The sequence below is a fragment of the Aulonocara sp. 'chitande type north' Nkhata Bay genome, linkage group LG10 (genome assembly GCF_057382095.1).
Source record: "Aulonocara sp. 'chitande type north' Nkhata Bay isolate Kocher_YH1m ecotype deep benthic linkage group LG10, A_spYH_male_GT1.1, whole genome shotgun sequence".
Lineage (NCBI taxonomy): Eukaryota > Metazoa > Chordata > Actinopteri > Cichliformes > Cichlidae > Aulonocara > Aulonocara sp. 'chitande type north' Nkhata Bay.
This window is the reverse complement of record NC_141353.1, coordinates 21,448,322-21,470,104: the sequence shown is the minus strand read 5'-3', so window position 1 is coordinate 21,470,104 and position 21,783 is coordinate 21,448,322. Positions and strand designations below refer to the sequence as shown.

The following is a 21,783-nucleotide window of genomic DNA, read 5'->3' as shown; positions in this document are numbered from 1 at the left end:
CTCAGACAAACTGATTTACTCAGGAACAAATAAAATACTAAAAAAAAAAAGCCAAACAATAACATTTTAAGTTATCTAAGTGACTCATATATATTTAACCTGAGTAGCAAAAGACGGCGGTGGGTTTGAAAACGATTTGCGGGGAGTCCGGTGTTCTCACGGCGCTAGTGAGCCTAGCCCCCGGCTCGCTAACGAGCTAGTGGGTAACAGATGTCTCCGAAAACGTCGGAGCGCTTTTGAAAATATGTGGTGTCCTGATAAACTGAGCAGATATTTGAGGTTTACACAGCTACATTCTCGCCTGAAAATATGTTAAACGTTTATTTTGTGACCCAGAAAGAATAATAAGAGTAACATTAAAACTAACCAGCTGCCGCCATTGTTGGAAACTGCGCTGGGCCGCGCTATGAATTCTGGGACACAGCTGCTTCTTCTTCTTCTTCGGGGTTTAACGGTAGCTGACATCCTTGTACATGCAATGCTGCCATCGTCTGTTTCAGTCCGTTATTACACTCTTAAATCCTGCCACTTATTCCTGCGTCTTTTGTGATCTTACAAAGCTTCAAACGACGCGTCGACTATTAAATCAGTCGTCGACGATTTTGATAGTCGACGTAATCGTGACTAGTCGACAAATCGTGGCAGCCCTAGTGTCAAGCCAGCCTTCAATTCGAGACTTGCAGTCAAGCCAGCCTCCAGTTTGTTTTACGTTCCCTGTGTATTCAAAGTATTACGGGAATGGATGTGGAAACCGGATTTCAAAATAAAAGCCAACTTCGAGTGAATTAACAGATATGTTAAGAAAATAATAACATAATTTAGGCTTCTTTTTTTTTTCCTTTTTTTACAAACTCTAATGTTAGATCTATATGACACAGCCTTGTACCCTAATTGTGCCCTGTCACTATCAAGGCCATCTTATTTTGGATTTCAAAGTAAAAGCCCTGTGAATCTTCATTTTTGAACTACTCTTTCAATGACTTCATAATGCTCTTAAAAGCAAAAGTCGTATTTCCAAATACTATTTGAATTTTATATCAACACTTTCCAACCACAGTCTTTTTCACAGTAATACCATATCAATATCAAGTCAGTCTGATTTTGCCTTTCATAGTAATGGCCCTTTGAAATTGCCGATATTTGACTTAATCTTCTAACGATTCAAAATGCTCTAAAATGAAAAATTCTTGTTTCCACAGGGTAATTCCACTTTAGATCAACAGTATACAGACCCACAGCGATACCATATCAATATCAAGTCATTCTGATTATGCCTTCCAAAATAAAATACTTTTCAAATTGTCCATAATTGACCTACCTTTCAGTGATTTCAAAATGCTCTAAAAAGTAAAATTCCTGTTTCCACAGGGTAATTCCACTTTAGATCAACAGTATACAGCCCCACAGTGATACCATATCAATAGCAAGACATTCTGATTTTGCTTTTCAAAATAAAAAAAGCCTTTTCAAATTGCCCATATATGACATACTCTTGTAGCGAATTCAAAATGCTCTAAAATGGAAAATTGCTGTTTCCACAGCATAATTCCACTTTAGATCAATAGTATACAACCCCACAGTGATACCATATCAATATCAAATCAGTCTGATTTTGCCTTCCAAAATAAAAGACTTTTCAAATTACCAAGATACGACCTACTCTTTTAAAGATTTCAGAATGCTCTAAACATGAAAATTGCTCTTTCCACAGGATAATTTCACTTTAGATCAACAGTATACATGACATGGTAACATCGTGAGGTTGTATGCTGTTGATCTAAAGTGAAATTATTCTGTGGAAACAGAAAATTTCCTTTTTAGAGCATTGTGAAATCACTGAAAGTTAGGTAAGTTATGGGCATTTTCAACAGGCCTTTATTTTGGAAGGCAAAATCAGAATAACTTGAAATTGACATAGTACCATGGTGTGGTTTTACACTTTTGATCTAACATGGATTCGTCCTGTGGAAACAGCAATTTTCATTTTTAGAGCGTTTTGAAATCGTTAAAAGAGTAGGTCGTATATGGGCAATTTGAAAAGGCTTTTATTTTGGAAGGCAACATCAGAATGACTTGAAATTGACATAGTACCATGGTGTGGTTGTACACTTTTGATCTAACATGGATTCATCCTGTGGAAACAGCAATTTTCATTTTTAAAGCGTTTTGAAATCGTTAAAAGAGTAGGTCGTATATGGGCAATTTGAAAAGGCTTTTATTTTGGAAGGCAACATCAGAATGACTTGAAATTGACATAGTACCATGGTGTGGTTGTACACTTTTGATCTAACATGGATTCATCCTGTGGAAACAGCAATTTTCATTTTTAAAGCGTTTTGAAATCGTTAAAAGAGTAGGTCGTATATGGGCAATTTGAAAAGGCTTTTATTTTGGAAAGCAAAATCAGAATGACTTGAAATTGACATGGTAACATCGTGAGGTTGTATACTGTTGATCTAAGGTGAAATTATCCTGTGGAAAGAGCAATTTTCATTTTTAGAGCATTGTGAAATCACTGAAAGTTAGGTAAGTTATGGGCATTTTCAACAGGCCTTTATTTTGGAAGGCAAAATCAGAATGACTTGAAATTGACATGGTAACATCGTGAGGTTGTATACTGTTGATCTAAGGTGAAATTATCCTGTGGAAAGAGCAATTTTCATTTTTAGAGCATTCTGAAATCTTTAAAAGAGTAGGTCGTATCTTGGTAATTTGAAAAGTCTTTTATTTTGGAAGGCAAAATCAGACTGATTTGATATTGATATGGTATCACTGTGGGGTTGTATACTATTGATCTAAAGTGGAATTATGCTGTGGAAACAGCAATTTTCCATTTTAGAGCATTTTGAATTCGCTACAAGAGTATGTCATATATGGGCAATTTGAAAAGGCTTTTTTTATTTTGAAAAGCAAAATCAGAATGTCTTGCTATTGATATGGTATCACTGTGGGGCTGTATACTGTTGATCTAAAGTGGAATTACCCTGTGGAAACAGGAATTTTACTTTTTAGAGCATTTTGAAATCACTGAAAGGTAGGTCAATTATGGACAATTTGAAAAGTATTTTATTTTGGAAGGCATAATCAGAATGACTTGATATTGATATGGTATCGCTGTGGGTCTGTATACTGTTGATCTAAAGTGGAATTACCCTGTGGAAACAAGAATTTTTCATTTTAGAGCATTTTGAATCGTTAGAAGATTAAGTCAAATATCGGCAATTTCAAAGGGCCATTACTATGAAAGGCAAAATCAGACTGACTTGATATTGATATGGTATTACTGTGAAAAAGACTGTGGTTGGAAAGTGTTGATATAAAATTCAAATAGTATTTGGAAATACGACTTTTGCTTTTAAGAGCATTATGAAGTCATTGAAAGAGTAGTTCAAAAATGAAGATTCACAGGGCTTTTACTTTGAAATCCAAAATAAGATGGCCTTGATAGTGACAGGGCACAATTAGGGTACAAGGCTGTGTCATATAGATCTAACATTAGAGTTTGTAAAAAAAAGAAGCCTAAATTATATGTTATTATTTTCTTAACATATCTGTTAATTCACTCGAAGTTGGCTTTTATTTTGAAATCCGGTTTCCACATCCATTCCCGTAATACTTTGAATACACAGGGAACGTAAAACAAACTGGAGGCTGGCTTGACTGCAAGTCTCGAATTGGGGGCTGGCTTGACACCAGTCAATATCAGCGGTAGATCGGCACTAAATGCCCAAAAGTTATAAAAACCTAATCCCGGCGACCCGAGCACCTATTATGAAGCCAAAGCTTTTGTCGAGAAAAGGGAGTTTAACTTTTAACTTACCTCTAAAGAGCGGCGTCCAACTGTACACTCCGGTGTATTAAATTGAACTGCTCTCTGCTGTCACAAACACGCCTAGTCATGTTGAAACTTGGCGCCTTTTCGCCTGTCTCCTGTTCCACAGGCAAGAAAAACACAGAATGCCATCTAGTGTACTGGAGTGTCCAACACATAACAAACAGAAGGACAGGACAACTGAACGGAATCCCTTTGTTGTCATTGTACACAGCACAATACACAATACAAACACATTTAAATAAACAAAATAACACACAGATAAAAAAAAAATCCCTATGAAAGATCTGAAAACAACACAAAGGAATCAAAGTCGCAAAAGCAATGCAGATAAATGTTAAATATATGGTTGTGTTTGCTATCAGCAGTCAGTGCAACTTAAATAGTTTCCAGTAGACATGTTCAAAATATGTGTACTTGTCTCCTTAAGAAGTATTCGTCTTCATTAAAAAGTTTTTGGTTTTAATTTTCTTACAAATCCAACATGCATCTTTGTTCAGTGCTGATAGAATGATAATTAATCCATCATCACTGTAAACATTTCTGTGTTAATTGTTGGTTTAGTTTAGCAAAATATATAACTTTGGAGGTCTTTCCAAAGAGTTAAATGTTCAACCATGAAAAACATAAGATATACTCCCTCGCAAAAGTGTTGTAAAAAGTAAAAAAATGTCATCAACATTTAGGATTTAATTAATATATCTTACAGACAATTTCCAAGATACCATGTTTGAAATCAAGAGTACAACATTTTAATAATAATAATAAAAAAAGACGTTTCCTGACGGAACGACGTCAACTCTGCTGACTGCACACCTGTTACGTTGCAACGGAGCCCTAAACGTAGCAAGACGCCGGGACGTCTCCTCTGACGTTTTTTAAAGCGACACCAACCGCTTCAGTGGCAGCAGCCTCGTTCTCGCCAGACGTCCGAGTGTTTTAGCGTTAATTCAGCTAAGCTACAGCACCTACATTACATCGCTACAGACGCCTACCGTCAGTTAAACATGGCCAGTACAGAGGTAAGCGTGCAAACGACGTACGGCCATTGGCGCGTTTGTTGTTTTAACACCCAGCTGGACACTTAACAACAAAAGCAAGCTGTCAAACTGGGGTCTCTTCTCCATTGAGGGCACATTAGCTAACAATAAACTAACCAAAGCCATGGAGTTTTACCTTGTAAAGTTCATGTTTTGACCTATTTGAATTTTTCTTTACTTTTTTCATGTTACCCTTTTCCTTCTCAGGGAAGTAAACTCTGGGGAGGTCGATTTGTTGGAGACACCGATCCTATTATGGAGAAGTTCAATGCCTCAATCGCTTATGACCAGAGGATGTGGGATGCAGACATCCGTGGGAGCAAGGCTTATGTTAAAGCTCTGGAGAGGGCAAAGCTTGTCAGCACGGACGAAATGGAGCAGATCTTACACGGAATGGCTCAGGTGAAGTCACAACATAAACCACAACTAAGAAAGATAGTTCAGGGCAACCACAGGCTGGCAGTAGCAGAAAATCACTTGCATGGTTATGTGAATCACTGCCTTCCCTTTGGCTGGTTAATAGATGACAGCTGAAAATGTGCCATGGTGCAGGATTCCTCTACTGAGTGTGAGCTGCACAATGGTGTCATCATGTGACATCTGTCAGCTGCTAAACAGCCTTAGTTCTTCTTTCATGCAGCTTATTTTTTAGGGTGCCCTCTCTGTCCTGAGGTTCTGCTTTATTGGTGCGATTGTCAATATGTAACCAGGACTGACATTTGCTATACTCATGCACAGTTACTGAAAACTTCCTATGTATTAATATATTTTATTTACGGATTATATTTTAAAACAGTCCCTATTTGTTTCTGCAGATTTCTGATGAGTGGTCTAGAGGTGTTTTTGTCATCAAACCCGGAGATGAAGATATTCATACCGCCAATGAGCGCAGACTAAAGGTGAGTTATGGCTTGTAGAATTTCTTTTTCCTTTCGTTTTCATGGCAACACTCAGCTCAATATGCTTTATATCATAAGGCAAAGACCCTACAACATTAAAAAGAAAAGTGCAGTGAACAGAGTTCGACTTATGAGGTAGTGCTTGGTGACAGTGGCAGAGACCTCCAACAGGACCAGACTCAGGGAGGCACAGCCATATGAGGTGACTGGTTGGGGTTAGAGGAGAAAGAAGAAAGGGAAATGGAGCATAGTGGAAGCAGAGAAGTATTTTTAAAAATATACAGGTTATGTTTTGCACAGTGTTCTAATTGTTGAATTGATCCTACCAAGAAGTGCTGCATGGTGCAGCAGAAGCTTGATAGAGCTTGTTCCACATCAGTATTTTCCAGAAAACAATGAAAATTACATTTATAAACTCTACTGTTGATTTTAGTAGAACACTAAATGCATGTGCTATCACTGCTGAAAACAATTAAAAAAATGTATACACATATATTGGGTTCAGATACTATTTATCGCTCCTGATGGCTGTTGCGATTTCTATTTGATGAGCGTAAGATTCTGTAAAATTGCTTTGGTCTTACCCTGATGTGTGGAGGATATAGTAGAAAAAAACTGCCAACGATAAAATGTAATTTGAGTGTTTTATTGTTTCAGTTTTGGGCTATAAAACACTGATCTCCTCCTCCGTTGAGGGCTTGGTGATCGCTGTGGTGACAGATGTCATAGTCGTGTGGCTACATGTTTTCTCAGGAGCTGATTGGTGCACCTGCAGGGAAGCTGCACACAGGCAGGAGCAGGAATGACCAGGTCTGTGGTTGTGATATTAAAACTGTAATGATTTAACTGTTATAGAATAGAAAAGATTAAAATATTACCCTCTGTGTGTTTTGATTGATCAGGTGGTGACTGACATGAGGTTGTGGCTGCGAAGCGCAATCTCAACCCTTACGGACAACGCGCTTCAGTTGATAACTACCATGGTGGAGCGGGCGGCAGCGTGAGACAAACACACGCTGGCATACGTAAACATGTGCTCTGCTGTAACCTTGCAGTTTTTAAAAAATGATATTTTCCATCACTTTTTCTGAAACTCAGAGAAATTGAAGTCCTTTTTCCTGGTTACACCCACATGCAGAGGGCACAGCCAATCAGATGGAGCCACTGGATTCTGAGGTGATCTTCCTGTACTGACATATTTGCAATTTTCCCGCCTTTCATATAAGACAGTGTGATGTTCACGTCAGTCTCGTGCATCTCTGTCTCCAGCCACGCTGTTGCCCTCAGCAGAGATGTGGAGCGGCTTCAGGAGCTCAAGAAAAGAGTTAACGTTTTACCTCTCGGCAGGTACGCCCTGAACGCGCTCGTGTGTGACTTTCATTTTGGTCTCACAGATATGATAAAATGAATCCTGTTGTTTTCAGTGGCGCCATCGCTGGGACTCCATTCGACATCGACAGAGAGCTCCTGCAGAGGGGTCAGGCCAATTGGCTTTTTGTTACCAATGTCTTCTTGTCATTTAACTGTTGTTTTTTTATAAAATATGAATTCAAAAATGAGCAGAAATTACAACATTTGCTGTCCTCTGGATCTGCAGAGCTGGGGTTTGATAGCATCAGTCTAAACAGCATGGATGCCACAGGCCAAAGAGACTTTGTTGGTATGTACTGTAAACTGTACACACCAGGAAGCTTTCAGACTAAAATGGATCCAAGCAGTGAAAAACATGAACTCTACTCTGAGTCCTTTCATGTTCACTTGTCTGTTTATTTAGCTGAGTTCTTGTTCTGGGCTTCGTTGTGTTTGACCCATCTCAGTAAGATGGCCGAGGACCTGATACTGTACAGCACAAAAGAGTTCTCCTTCATCACGCTCTCTGATGCCTACAGGTCGGTTCATGCTTTTATTTTGCAGTTCTTTAGCAAGATTTGTGACATTGTGCATGAACTTCAATATTACATGAAACACCGCTTTCATATAAAATCAATGTATGTAAAGATCTGTGATTTACATATTGGAAAAAAATTACTGGCACATAAGAGGAGAGCTGTTCAGCAGTTTATTTACTTCATGAAAGTTTCTTATTACCTATTTTACAGGTAGTTTCAAGGCAAATTAAATCAATAATCAGTGTAAAACTAATAATTCAATTAAACAATCTAAAGCAACAACAAATAAAGAAACTGCAATAATGCTAATCTATACATCCAATCACAGTTAGACAGAGATCGGAATGCTGCAGCAAGCAAAGGAAAAGGAACTTCAAGACATGTTGAGGAGGTCATTTAGCCATTTGAATCAGCTGTGTTGGATCAAGGGCACATATAAAACCTCCAGGACACCGGTCCTCGAGGCCTGGAGTTCGACACCTGTGCTGTAGAGGTTTGACAGTTCACTGGATTTCTGTGAGCATAATCTTGGTATTTAATCTATAATAAAACGGAGCCTAAAAGTCTACATCTCATCATTCAACATTTACAGCAACCAAAGTGCAAAGGCTGCAGTCACGAAGCTGTGTTATAAGTTAATAAAGTGAAATGTTATGTTTGAATCATTATTTTCTCTGTAGTTGTGTCCATTTAGCACTGATCTCTCTGCTATGACCTACTCTATTTTATGCTGCATTTTCATTGCCCTTCATGTATATTTGTGTGTCTGTGTGTAGCACCGGCAGCAGTCTGATGCCCCAGAAAAAAAATGCTGACAGTTTGGAGCTGATCAGGAGTAAAGCAGGTCGTGCCTTTGGCAGGGTAAGCCTGAAGGGTTGGCTTTAATGCTGTCTTTCTACGCATGTCAGTAGCTCACACTTGCAATTTTATTTTGCCAGATAACTTAAAAAAAAAAGAAGTATAATATAGAAACACCAATGATGCTACAATAACTCTTTTCAATATCTTGGTATAGCTGTAATGTGCTGTGTGAGATCACTTCCATTAGTTCAAGTGTAGACCCTAAATCCTGTTTCTTCCTGTTGTAAATAGTTGATTCTTTGCTTTCATATTTTAACTTTTTAAAAAAGGGTCAATATGTTTAAAAGTGGAACTAACTGTAGATTTTCCTCTCTGGAGAACAGCTTGTTTTTCCTCTGCAGTACCAGCGCCCTCGTGTGTCCTAAAGCAGTCACTAGTTTTCCGTCACTAGAATCACAGTTGGCTGGTTTCAGTATGAAAGTACAGTGCCAAACTGGAGAAAAACACATGTTAATAAATAGTCTATTTTCTAATAATTTAATATTTTATTATAGTGATACAATAGATCCTTCATAATTCATCATCAACACAGCTCTGTATGATGAAACCTGGGAACAGGAGGCAGAGGCTCTTCAGTGTGGAGGGTGATAATAGTTTTATTGTAGTTGTCTGCCTTGCAGCTACAACAGTATCACCTTTCATGAGCATTCAGACGTGCTGTGCTCTCATAGTCTTTACTGCTTTCATTCTTTACTCGCTGCAGTTTTCTCACAAAACTCTTCCTGTGATTTTTGTATTTCAGTGTGCGGGCTTCATGATGACGCTGAAGAGCCTACCGAGCACGTACAACAAGGACCTACAGGTATGAAAGTCTGTCTTCACGTGGTTTCACTTGGAAGGAAGTCAAATTTCTCCTAATATCCAGCTCTCTTTATCACCGTGCTCACCCTTCAGGAGGATAAGGAGGCCATGTTTGACTGCTATGATAATGTTCAGGCTGTGCTGCAGGTGACCACTGGAGTCATGTCAACTCTGAAGGTCAGACAATCAGTTCACTGCTGTTTCCTTTGAAAAATAAACCGAATACATTTCTTGGTTTGTAGATGGTAATTGATTTCCATAAAGACTATGTTAAAAAGTTAATATGGAAACAGTAACTCCTGTGTGGTTAATGAGATGCTTCATTTAAAGCTGAATCATTTCCACACTTCAGTGACATCGTGGCAGTTTTAGCTGCAGTATTTGTATGCAGAGGTGGATTATGAGAATTGCATCACTGTCAGTCATCTTGCAGCATTAAACATTTTATTACAAGCACTGCTGAGGATTTGACAGAGCTGATTCTCTGTGGAGACTAGCAAACGACATTAACGTAGAAAGATTTTGTAGGGTTTTAAGTTCTGGCTCCATAAACTCAAGGCTGGAAGTTGAGACAGTTTTCCAAACAAGAAGAGGAATTTCAGTTTTTCTTCAGTCTTTTTTCACTGTACAAATAATCTTGCAAAGGTTCAGGGTGTCCTTTAATTTTTGCTTATTTTTTTAGATCAATCAGACTGTGATGGAAGCTGCTCTCAGTCCTGACATGCTGGCTACTGATCTGGCCTACTACCTTGTGAGGAAGGGGGTGAGTAGATCATATATCCTTAAAATATTATATTATGTAGATGTTAACTATTATGTTATAGATATTCAGGATATGAAATTAATCTATATTATTATTTTTTTTGAAATTACAATTTTGTCTTGCAGATATTTTTAGAACATAACAAATTACTGAGTATCAGTTTTGTAGTTTAGTTGTGTACAATATTCGAGGAAGTAATTACAAAGAAATGATTTCAAATGATGTCTACAGTTTGTACAGGAATTCAAACACTCTTCATAGCCTTTATTAGGATACAAGTTTATTAGTCCTAGTAACTAGTCCTAGGTAAACTAGTGTCTCTGGGTAGTGGTTTATCTAACAAGTGAAAGCTACCCTGTTTGATCCTGGAAGGAGACATAAATCTGTCAGCAAGGGTCTGTTTTGTCATTCTTTTTTTTTTATATGAGTTTATTCACATTAATTTTTCACTGCAAAATACTTTCCTGCATTTCTGCATGTTGTGTGTTACAGTGTAGCTGTGTGTTATTGTGTGTTGCAGGTACCATTCAGAGAGGCCCATGGTCTCTCTGGCAAAGCTGTGTTTACAGCTGAATCCAAAAACATTGCCCTGAATCAGCTCACTGTGGAAGATCTCACTGCTATAAGGTGGCTGTCTTCTTCTCACACACACAGACTTTTAAACTAAAAGCCTAAAACCTTCCAAATGAATCATTTTCTCTTCTTTTGATTTCTATCATGTTTTTCATACCATAATTTTAAACTCTTCTTTCTTATCTTTGTCTTTTCTTTGTCTGCTCTGTACCTTCAGCCCTCTGTTTGGAAGTGACGTGTCCTCAGTGTGGGACTACAGGAGCAGTGTGGAGCAGTACAGCGCCCCTGGAGGCACAGCTAAGAGTAGCGTCGCTGCACAGGTGGAGCATCTGAGGAACTGGCTGAAGAAACACGCACAGTGACCTCTCGGTGTCACTCGGTGTAACCTTTAGAATCAGATTTGCAGAGCGAGGTTGAAGTGAAATCTTTGAGAACCACATTGCCTCCCAAACATTTCACTCTTCTCTCTTTAATATGGAGTGCCATTTCCATCCTGTGCAAACATGTGATGTTTGTCATTGATTGTGTACAAACTGGAAACTGACCAGTTTTAAATACCTGAAAAGAAAATAAATAGTGCCATGGCAGGTTGATTAATAAGTCTGATTTCCACCACAAAAACATCTGATGTGATTTACTTTACTCTCTAGCCATCCTAAAGACACACACAGCCTATTTTACTGCACAGACAAGAACGTGTATTTATTTATGTCACATAAGTGGATCCAACATTACTTTATGGCAGGTTTATGCAGGATTCACACCTGCGCTGACAATTGAGAGAAACTCTGAGGTGCCTGTTTATTTAAATGCTCCAGTGAAGTCATGTAATGCAAGCATGGTTTCCTGTTGTATATGAACAAAGTTACCAACAGTCGGCTATGATAAACACAACTGACCGGGGCAGAATGAACTGCAAGGCAGATTTATTTCCATGGTGCTTAAAACAGTCAGTTTCATTCATTTTAAACTGATCTAATTGAATCTGTAGAAATCCAAATTGGTGAATACTCAATATAAAATCAGTCTCACTCACAGTAAGGGTTCAGATAAATCCACTGATGTCAGCTGTTAGTTTACTGATTGAAGTTTTGGGTTTGGATTTTGCACATCATAAGAAGTCAAGAACAAGTTATTACTCTGGCAGAGGATTAATATTAATGTATACTTCATTGATCCCCGTGGGGAAATTACTGTCTCTGCATTTGACCCATTCACTCAGGGAAGCAGAGGGCAGGCGCACCGGGGATCAGTGTGTAGGGAGAGTGCCTCGCTAAGTGGTACCTCAGGGTAGCTGTTCAGTGTATTCGAACCCCCGACCTTCCTATCATGGGGCGACCACTCTACATACTGCTCATTGGATTGCTGGAGGATTACTGGAGTTTAGATCTTAATTAAAACATGCACAGGTACATTTATGAGATGCCTTAATTACCAAATGCTTTGTTAAACTCTCTAAACAACAAAGATACAAATATATACATGAAAAGCAAAGACAAAAATAGTAGAATAAAGGTTAATATTTAAAGAATCTCTCATGTTTTGAAAAAGGAAGAAAAATATGTTAAACCTCTAATTCTATATATCGGTTTATTACTTTTGTCCACAAAAACATCTAGGAGAAAATAAGCGTTAATATAAAGCAGTAAAACATGAATATTAAAAACTGACCTCCCCCCTAAAGCCCCAAGTGCTGCAGGGTACTAAAGCTCACACACATACTATGTTGGTTTTCAGTTTCCTAGGTCAGAAATACTGACATAATTGAAGTCAGTAATACTTTCAAATTCAAATCTACTGCCATGTTAGCGGCTTCAGCTGAAGTCGGCATGTGCTAATTAAATTTGATCATCATACAAATTTCTGTTTGAGATGAAGATGGTGCTGCTTTATGGTTTCAACGTTTTAAATTGGTCTGGTCTGAATCAGTTGATCGGTTTGTTTTTCTTTCTTTCAGCTTCTTTCCACAAAGAGAAAAATCCCAAAGAATCATCATGCATCCCTTCAAATCACCAGAAAACGTTCATGTAGCTCAGATATGTCTATGGTGGGGAGGAAGAAAGTAAATATAGGAAGAAGGTCTTCTTAAATAGCACATATATGTTTGCATTTATGAAACACGCCCAGTTAGCTGTTTTAACTAGTATTACTGTGGAAGCTGCCATTCTTTGCATGCTCCACCATAGCTGCGACATCAGGCTACAGGAGCCGAGTGCACTCACATTTTAGTCAAAACTTGCCTGAATCATTTTCACACCACTACCGAATTAGTTTGGTGACTGAGACCAGTTCCTCTAAAGGCTGTTGTTATCATTCTGCTCAGTACAATATGTGAATCTGTACAGATTTAAGGACAAACAATCCAGTATCTTCAGAATCAGAACACTTTAATAATCTCTAAGGAAATAAGTTTGACACTGCTGATGGTGGTGCTAGGAGAAAACTATCTAATAGGGTTGTACGAGACACTGCCTGGCAGTCATGTACCTAAATGTGGGCATTGCTGCTGATGTGATCAACTTTAATTGATGGTAATTTGTCAGGAAAAATGGATCATCTTAAAAAATGATTAAGTATGAATACATTACCAATAGTTAACGCAAAACAACTGCCCCTTTTAAGGGTAGCAGTGGCATTTTTAATAAAAACATTTCTTTGCATCTCTAATTTTTGCATACCCTCTGATCTGCAGAGGAAGGCTGAGCTGTGTGTATCTAGCTCTATGTACTTCTGCTGAACTCAAAAAGGGACCATTACTTACTAACGATACATCATGCTTTATCATGTGACTAAGATTCATCAAGAAAATGTTTACTGAAGTTATAACCCAAGGAAGGGGTTATAAAGGGCAAATACTTTTTCACAGAACTGTATATATACAATCAGACTTTGAGAAGTCACTCCCTGCTGGCCATAAGAAAAAATGCAGATTTAAGACTTTGTGCGTTGGCTTCGCTGTTCAGACTTGAAGACTATGCCCATTTCTTGCTGCGCATTCAGTGTGCCAGACCCAGCGTAACAGTCACAAATGATAAAAACAGACACCAAAAATGTGTCGCAGTTGTCTGAGCTGTACCCGACTTTGAGGAGTACACAATCCTGCCATCCAGCGGCTGCGTAGGTCGGAAAATGTCAGTCATGGGATGCCCTGTCCAAAAGCGACACTGCTTAACTATCGCATCCAGCTGTGAAGTGGAGAGGGAAAAAATGTGTTTGAGGAGATGAAGAGTTGTTTAAAGAAGGAAAGTTGTTGTAGGTCTTGACCTCTTAAATGCAAAGTGTTTCTGAAAAGTTTTTTTCTTCCCCCAGGCGTTTTCTACTTTTGTAGTTTTACTAGTTTTATTTTGCAATTTAATATCACATCTCCATAACTTCTTCAAATATGCTGTTTTTGTTTACATTGTGAAAGAGTAAAGAAATGTCCGTTTGGAGGTTCACAGGTTTATGGATGAAATGCAACCAAAAGCACTAGTTTCTCTACTGTGAGCCTTTTATCTCTTTCACTTATTTATTCTTGCTTACCTGTCGACTACTGATGGCCAGCTTCCTGTGAAACACTGTCCAGGCAACTGCCTGCTCACATCCCGGCGTTGTCATGGAGCCCACGTAGCGGTAGTAACCTTGTAGGTCCTTTGCAGCTGGGATAATGTCACCGAGTCTAAAGTTTGGGATCACTGTGGTGCTGCCTTCATGTGACAAAGAAAGAAGCAAAGTCAGGACTGAATAAAGCTTATTGTGCCCTGATGTGGGAAACAATTATTTGATCCCAATCTGGATCAACTCCTCACTTTATTTTAATGGAGAGAAACAGATTATCCACCAAAAATCCTGAAAAAAATTATTACATGAAAGCAATAAACTGACTTATTGAATTTAAGTATTTGATCTCCTGCAAATCACAGATGGGAAGATAGATTACAATCAATCGATTAATTGCAGATACTCCTCAACTGGTTATATGTATAAAGCACACCTATCCACAGAAATCAGTTTCTTCCAACCAAAGAGCTGCAAATTAACAGCATACATACCGTTGTTTTGTACGCGGCCCAGCGCATCTATTACTGTGTCCAAATGAGGATGATCATCCGCTGTTTCCTAGAAAGATACCATCAATACTATGCCGCAAGTCACGTCTTAACATTTTATGAAGAAGGTGAAAACATCACAGTGTATTACCTCAAACAGGAAGGCGAGCAGAGCTATACCTGCTGTGTCATGTTCGGCCTCCGCCAGAGAGCTGTACGGCTCCTTAATGTGGACTATGTGCATCTGTATAAAGAAAAGAGTACTGTACTGCATCAAGGGCCCTTTCTGCTTTCAGAGATCAGATCAGTCACATAATTTTTTCAACAATGGATATAACAATATTAATAAAATGTTATTAATGACCCTCCTGTGTCATTGTGGTGTATCTGTTAGCCTTACTGAGCAGATTTAAGGTAAATAAAAGGGAATAATAAGGGAATAAAACATGAAATTTTTCACACTAACATAACTGCCATGCTTGAACATTTTTGATGTCAGAAAACCAAATCCATGTGCCAACAAAATTATTGACCTCTACTCAAATCTTTTATAACTTTAATGATGACTCCTTTACCTCCATGGGGAATCTCTCTCCGTCAATGGTGTGCTCTGATCCTGGTCTCCCATTCCCTCCCCAGTGGAGGTGAAATTGGGCGGCTCTGTAGTGACCTGGCAGAGCTCCCCCAATGAATCGAACAGACGCCGGCAAAGCAAAGTGGGCTGCAGGGGCGAGAGATTGTCACTGAGCAAAGGTATTATGTTACTTTAACAGTTATTTTTATGTAAACATGTTGAAAGTATTTGGTCGTTAAGGGAAAAAACACGCTCTGTGTGCCAGACTGGATAAGATCGGCTCTTCATTACCAGAGTGCCCTTTGTTTTCCACTGTCATGTTGATTGTGTCGGTGTGGCCAATGAAGTTGAAAGGTGACAGGGCGATGTCGATGTGGACTTTGCTGGTCACGATGTTAATCGGTGACTGGCGTAACCCTCCACATTTTGGGAATTGAGTAGCCCAGTGGTTGGGGTCTAAGCGACACAAACAGGAAAAGCAACAGCATCATCAGATTTTAGGCTTCACTGACCATACAGAGTGCTGCCTCTCAGAGAGTCCATGAAGATTGCCTCCCCCACCCATGCTGGCTGAAAAGACAGGATGCCTGCCTATTTACGTAAACGCTTACATATTGTATTTTTTAAAGACTTATTTTGGGGCTTTTTTGCCTTTGTTCATCAGCTGAACAGCCAAGAGTAGACAGGAAGGGGGCAGGAGAGGACACACAGCAAAGGCCTGCAGGTCAGACTCAATTTATAAAGCAACAACAAAATGAATAGTGCTCAGCCAATTCACCTCATGAATGACGAATATTTGCTGGTGCTGTAGATCTCAATGAGAATGAACATCACTTTCTTCTGCTTTCATTTTGCTACTTTGGGTTTGCTTCTCACAAACACAAGAAACTGCACCTGTGTCCTGTGGCACTTACTAACAGCTGAATCTTGTTTTTATTATTATCTTGGTTTAGATCTCTCGTTACATTAAGAAACTTTAAGATGAAATTGACTGTTTGAATTACCATCAAACTGATGCATTAAGATTCTCATGGGCACCTTCATGTTTTTAGTCTTCAACTATATTACTTAATATATTACTATATTAATTTGGTTTTTGATAGTGATCTGATAGTGTATTATTTTTTTTGACACTTTCAGGACACTGGTAGCAATTTTATTATAATTTTGTATTTTTATTTAATTTTTTACTTTTTATTTTGCAGTTTAGTTTTAGCTGGTCTCCAATGTGGGTATCCTTGTTTCAGTTTGTCTGAAGATGTTTAGTTTTAGTTTAGTTTGTTAATAGTTTCAGTTTTTAGTTTTAGTCTTTTTTTAAAATGTTATTATATTTAAGGAAAAGTGTTTTAAAAAAGTGTTTGCCCCCTTTATTATTTCCTAGTGTTTTGGATATTTGTCATACTTACATGTTTCAGATGATCAAAGAAATTTTAATATTAGACAAAGATAACGCGAGTAAATACAAAATGCACTTTTTAGATTATGATTTTATTGATTGAGGGAGAAAGGGTGAACTAACCTAAACCTACCTGGTCCTGTGTGAAAAAGTAATTGCCCCTCTTGTTAAATCACAAATTAAATGTGACAAACCACATGTAAAAGATCTTAAAAAGCAACACATCATGTCACGATCTAAAGAAACACCTGAGAAACAAAGTCACTGACATCTATCAAGGGTTAAAAGGCCATTTCTAAGATTTTGGGACTCTGATGAAGAGTCATTATACACAAGAGGAGAAGACTTGGAACAATGGTGAACCTTCCCACGAATGGCCAGCTGACCAAAATTACTCCAAGAGGGCACAAAAGAGCCCAGAAAACTTTAAAGGACTGCAGGCTTCACTGCCTCAGTTAAGGTCAGAGTTCATGATTCAACACTAAGAAAGAGACTGGGCAGAAATGGAATCCACGGGAGAGTTCGAGAAGACCACTGCTGACCATGAAGAACACAAAACCTCGTCTCACATTGGGTAAACAACATTTTTTCGATCCCCTTGACATTTGGGAAAATGTGGACTGACGAGACAAAAGTTGAACTTTTTGGAACGTGTGTATCCCAGTACTTTTGACGTAGAAGTAACACAGCATTTCAGAAAAGGAACATCATACCAACAGTAAAATATGATGGTAGTGTAATGGTCTGGGGCTGTTTTGCTGCCATGAACCATGAATTCTGCTGTCTATCAAATCATGAAGGAGAATGTCCGGCCATCTGTCCATGACCTCAAGCTGAAGCACACTTGGGTTCTGCAGCAGGACAATGATCCAAAACACAAAAGCAAGTCCACCTCTGAATGGCTTAAGAAAAACAAATGGAAGACTTTAGAGTGGCCTAGTCAAAGTTCTGACCTGAATCCAACTGAGATGCTGTGGTACGACCTTAAAAAGGTGGTTTATGTCCGAAAACCCTCCAATGTGGCTGAATTACAGCAATTCTGCAAAGATGAGTGGGTCAAAATTCCTCCACAGTGCTGTAAAAGACTCATTGCCAGTTATTGCAAACTCTTGACTGCAGCTGCTGCTGCTCAGGTTCTTCCAACCACTTATTAGGCTTAGGGGGCAATCGATTTTTCACATAGGTTTGGATTTTTTCCCCTTAATAATAAACACCTTCAATGATTTGTTGGTGGAAAACTAACAAAATAACTCCTAACTTAGAAACTATGACAATAACTTTTTGGCATGGGATACGCTTTGAGTGTAGTTTGTGATTTTGTGTATAGTACACTAACAGGTTATTACAGTTAAAACAATTTTAATACATGTGCAATGTTTCTGAATAAGTAATATTTTATTTGGAAGATAACATAAATTTGTGTTTCAAAACTTGAATGAATGCCACATGTGTATTATAGCCACATAAATAAACACTCAAATTAACTATACTCAGAATTATGTCAAATATATTAAAATGGGTTTCAACAGGACAAATAACAGGACCTCCACCTGTTTTTGCACTACAAATGTCTTAAAGTACAAAGAAAATAAAATGTTTATATATAAATTAAATGACTATTCCTTTAAAAGTAAATACTGCTCAGAAAGTGAGCTGCATTGGTGAAGGTTTGATCTCTGAGTCATTCTTGATTCATTTAACTATTGTTTTCCAAGTTCAGAAAATCTTTTTCATTTTTCAAAAGTCCAGTGTTTCACCTGGTGGCTGTAGCTCAGGAGGTAGAGCAGGTAGATCACCTACTGATCAGAAGGTTGGTGGTTCAATCCCTGGCTCCTCCATGCCAAATATCCTTGGGCAAGATACTAACTCCAAGTTGCTCTCCGATGCATCCATCGGAATATGAATGTGGTTAGACAGCACTATGTTTAGAGAAAGTGTATGTGGCATGTTGTATAGAGCGCTTGGAGTACTCTGAGAGAGTAGAAAAGTGCTCTATATGAATCAGTCCATTTAGTTTTTATATTTTCCACATCTAGTTTTAGTTTAAGTTAAATGCAATAACTTTATTCTGAAACTGATGACGTTTAACCAAACAGATTTTTGGAGGCCAGTGAGAACCTCTGTGGTTAAGCCCAATAATAAAATAAATGGTTAAAGAATTGTTCATATTGCAGTGGTTTACATCCTTGACTTGCAGGATCTTTGACACTTTTTGGATTTTCCTCTAAAATTTTGTAGGTTCCTTTCTTTCTAGTCTTACCTCTGCATGGGTCATCACAGGCATTCTGGTTTTGATAACACCAGTTAGCTGGAGAAAAAGTAAAACACTGAGATTAGACCCAGGAACACACACAAACAGACACACATAACCTGCAGTGTACACAGCGCTTATATTTATGTTCGGGATGGTGCTGCGCTGTGCCAGGCCAACAGTCTCCCTGCAGTTAATAAATGAATATTAATTAAGTTCACGCTCTATTAGACACAGCGTTTATTTTTTTCTTAGTCAGCAACTAGCTGATCTGCTCATGTGTTTGTCCTCTGCACCTGAACTTTGCAGCTGACATATTATTAGTCTTCACATGACACATGTGCTCAGTGTGTTAAAAATATGCTGTGTCCATTAATATGTTATCTGATAAAGCACAGACAGAATGATGTGTGATTACAAATGACTGATCCTTACGATTTATTGATTTATTACAATGAATCACCCTGCCTCCCTGCAAATTTAGTCTGACTGCTGAGCTCAGTGCACTTTGAAAAAGTTGCACAAAACCCACCTCTGCAAAAAGTGAAAAAGACATCCAAAAATGTGTTCAGTCAAATTCACAGACCCCCACACTTACTTCCTTTGTTTACAAGAACAACAAAAGCTGTGCCAGAACAAGAGAGTAGTATAAAAATATATTGACCGAAGGTCTTACAATAAAATAAATTAGCAGCTTACATTTAGTTTTCAAACATGTTTTACTCAGTTTAAATGTTGGAAAATGTGTCTGTGTGTGACAGTGAGTGGAAGAGATGCAGGCGGATTTTAATCACCCAGGTCAGCTGGTTGTTATTACACTGATTGCTTTCAGTGCAAAGTGGCTTTATCCGACTCCTTAACTGCCTCTGCACCGCTGCATTAAGCGTGTTCATTCAGCAGGTGCTGATGACGTTATTAGAGTTGTGCCGTGGTTGTGTATTGTGTTTCTGATGTGAATGAAAGTCCGGTGTTTGACTCTGCAGTGGGAATGAAAGCCGCTATAGAGAACCATTTAGCTAATATAGGAACACAGATTAGCCCTGCTGACTCCCACAATGCCGTCCTTTGAAAAGGGGACAGTGGTTCTCACCAACTGAGAACAATACACAGCTGGAGGCTGGCTTTACACCACCTGGTTCATTCACCTGTGTGAGACTGAGCAGCGGGGAAAAGTCAGAGTGAAGTCTGTGCAGTGATTACCTCGCTAAATTCCCAGTTTTACTTTCCTTACACTGACAATATCTTCTACAGTTCACCATCTGAGCTTTCAGAGTGGCTCCATGCAGCCTAAACTTGGAGCTTACACATGACAACGTGAATCCCTGTGAGAAAATAATTAAACTCTTACTGCATTGACAGAAATTAAGAAGGTAAGTAACAGCAGGTGCTGCTGATCAGTTGCACTTAATATAGAGTGAGCACCTGTGTAAAAGCAGATGTTTTGGCAGTTTGCTGATCTGGAGCACTCGGGTGTTTGTTAACACGATGTCACAATCTTTCCAGGAGTGGAAGTCCCGGCAAATTTTATATGTCAGACTGTGCAGCGCTCAGAAACTGCAAAAACATCCAAGCACTACATCTCAGACTCCAGGCCTCGGCTAAATGTTAAAGTTCATTACAGTAACCAGAAACCACAAGACATCTGGAGCAATGTCCTTTAGACAGAGGAGACCACAGTGGAGATATTTGGCCATGTTTGGCAGAAACAGAAACACCTAATACCAGCTTCAGGCGAGGTGGTGATGATAAGTGATTGATTTGGAGCCACAGAAATTTGGCACCTTGTAGTGAATTCGTCGACAGGAACTGATTGAAAAGATGCAGCAGGACCACAAACCTGAAGCTATGTTCAGTTCAAGCTATAAGAACGGCCCAAAGTTCCTCCACAGTGATGTGAGAGACTGATAAAATTATAAAGAAAACGGTTGCTTTAAATTAAAATGTTGTTCTTAGGACCTGTGGAAATGTTCTTTTCATGGGATTGTAGCTCAGGACACTTAGAGGCTCTTCTGCAACTTGTTCTGGTTGGTAGCGATGAGTTTTTTGTGGCAGGTGTTCTTAAACTGGAGAAAGATATTGCTGCAAAGCAGACACTGGTTTGTTGACTTTTATGGCTCCATTCTTGTGACTCTTGTGAACTGCAAGCCAAAACACCTGCTCCCCGGCAAACTTTCAAAATCAATTAATTTTTTACGTAAACTTTAGGAAAATGAAAAACTCACAGATGTGAGATTTGCACATCCCCAAATGGGAGAATTGGTTGCTTTTCCACTGCTTTCATGATCTAGACGAACTGTTTTTGAGTCTTGGACTTTGTTTCAACAGAAAAAGACATCTGATGTTGCCTCTAATCCACTTTTTTCCACTATGATTTGCAGGGCTTTGTCATTTAATCATATAGAAAAACTAATGAGCCTATTGATTAGTAATAAAAATCATTGCTGTTTGCAGTTCAGCTCGTGATCTTTCCAGTTAATATTTAAACATTCATGAAGAAGTAGCAAGAAAATTCAAAATATGTTGTAGATAGTTGTGTTGCTGCTTTGATTCTTAATAATCTCATGGCACTTGTCTTCCCACAAATTACAGCATGTTTAATCAAGTGTGGCTGCAGATGTTTTATCGTCATATCCACCCTTTTGACTTAAACAAGAACAAGTTCAAACTAAAAAAATAGGCGCAGAAAACTGAAGCCCATCATAGTTCCTGCATTTAGCTTAAATGCAGTTATACTGTGTATATTATGTGTGAGTCTCCTACCTGTGCAGCGGGAAAGGAGAAGATGCAGAGTCAGGAGGTAGAGAGAAAAACCCATGATGAAGTCAGGCGAAGCTCCTCATAGACTAAATTTCAGCTGTCTTCACACACCAACTCAG

The 21,783-nt window shown here is 38.6% G+C and overlaps 2 protein-coding genes across 2 annotated transcripts; one reads left to right on the top strand and one right to left on the bottom strand.

Moving 5' to 3' along the window:
- The first annotated feature begins 4,691 nt into the window (after positions 1-4,691).
- On the top strand, positions 4,692-15,050 carry asl (argininosuccinate lyase). Its single transcript, XM_086309052.1, has 16 exons — positions 4,692-4,854; positions 5,080-5,274; positions 5,688-5,771; positions 6,525-6,581; positions 6,674-6,771; positions 6,870-6,947; positions 7,041-7,118; positions 7,196-7,248; positions 7,369-7,431; positions 7,546-7,660; positions 8,437-8,521; positions 9,264-9,323; positions 9,416-9,499; positions 10,005-10,085; positions 10,606-10,712; positions 10,876-15,050. Exons 1-16 carry the CDS (start codon positions 4,840-4,842, stop codon positions 11,018-11,020), a joined length of 1,398 nt encoding a protein of 465 aa, XP_086165178.1. The 5' UTR covers positions 4,692-4,839; the 3' UTR covers positions 11,021-15,050.
- On the bottom strand, positions 13,454-21,772 carry ca4c (carbonic anhydrase IV c). Its single transcript, XM_086309054.1, has 8 exons — positions 21,668-21,772; positions 18,917-18,964; positions 15,552-15,716; positions 15,262-15,407; positions 14,838-14,930; positions 14,690-14,756; positions 14,181-14,344; positions 13,454-13,843 (listed from the first exon to the last, which is right to left on the bottom strand). Exons 1-8 carry the CDS (start codon positions 21,720-21,722, stop codon positions 13,655-13,657), a joined length of 927 nt encoding a protein of 308 aa, XP_086165180.1. The 5' UTR covers positions 21,723-21,772; the 3' UTR covers positions 13,454-13,654.
- Between the last annotated feature and the right edge of the window lie 11 nt (positions 21,773-21,783).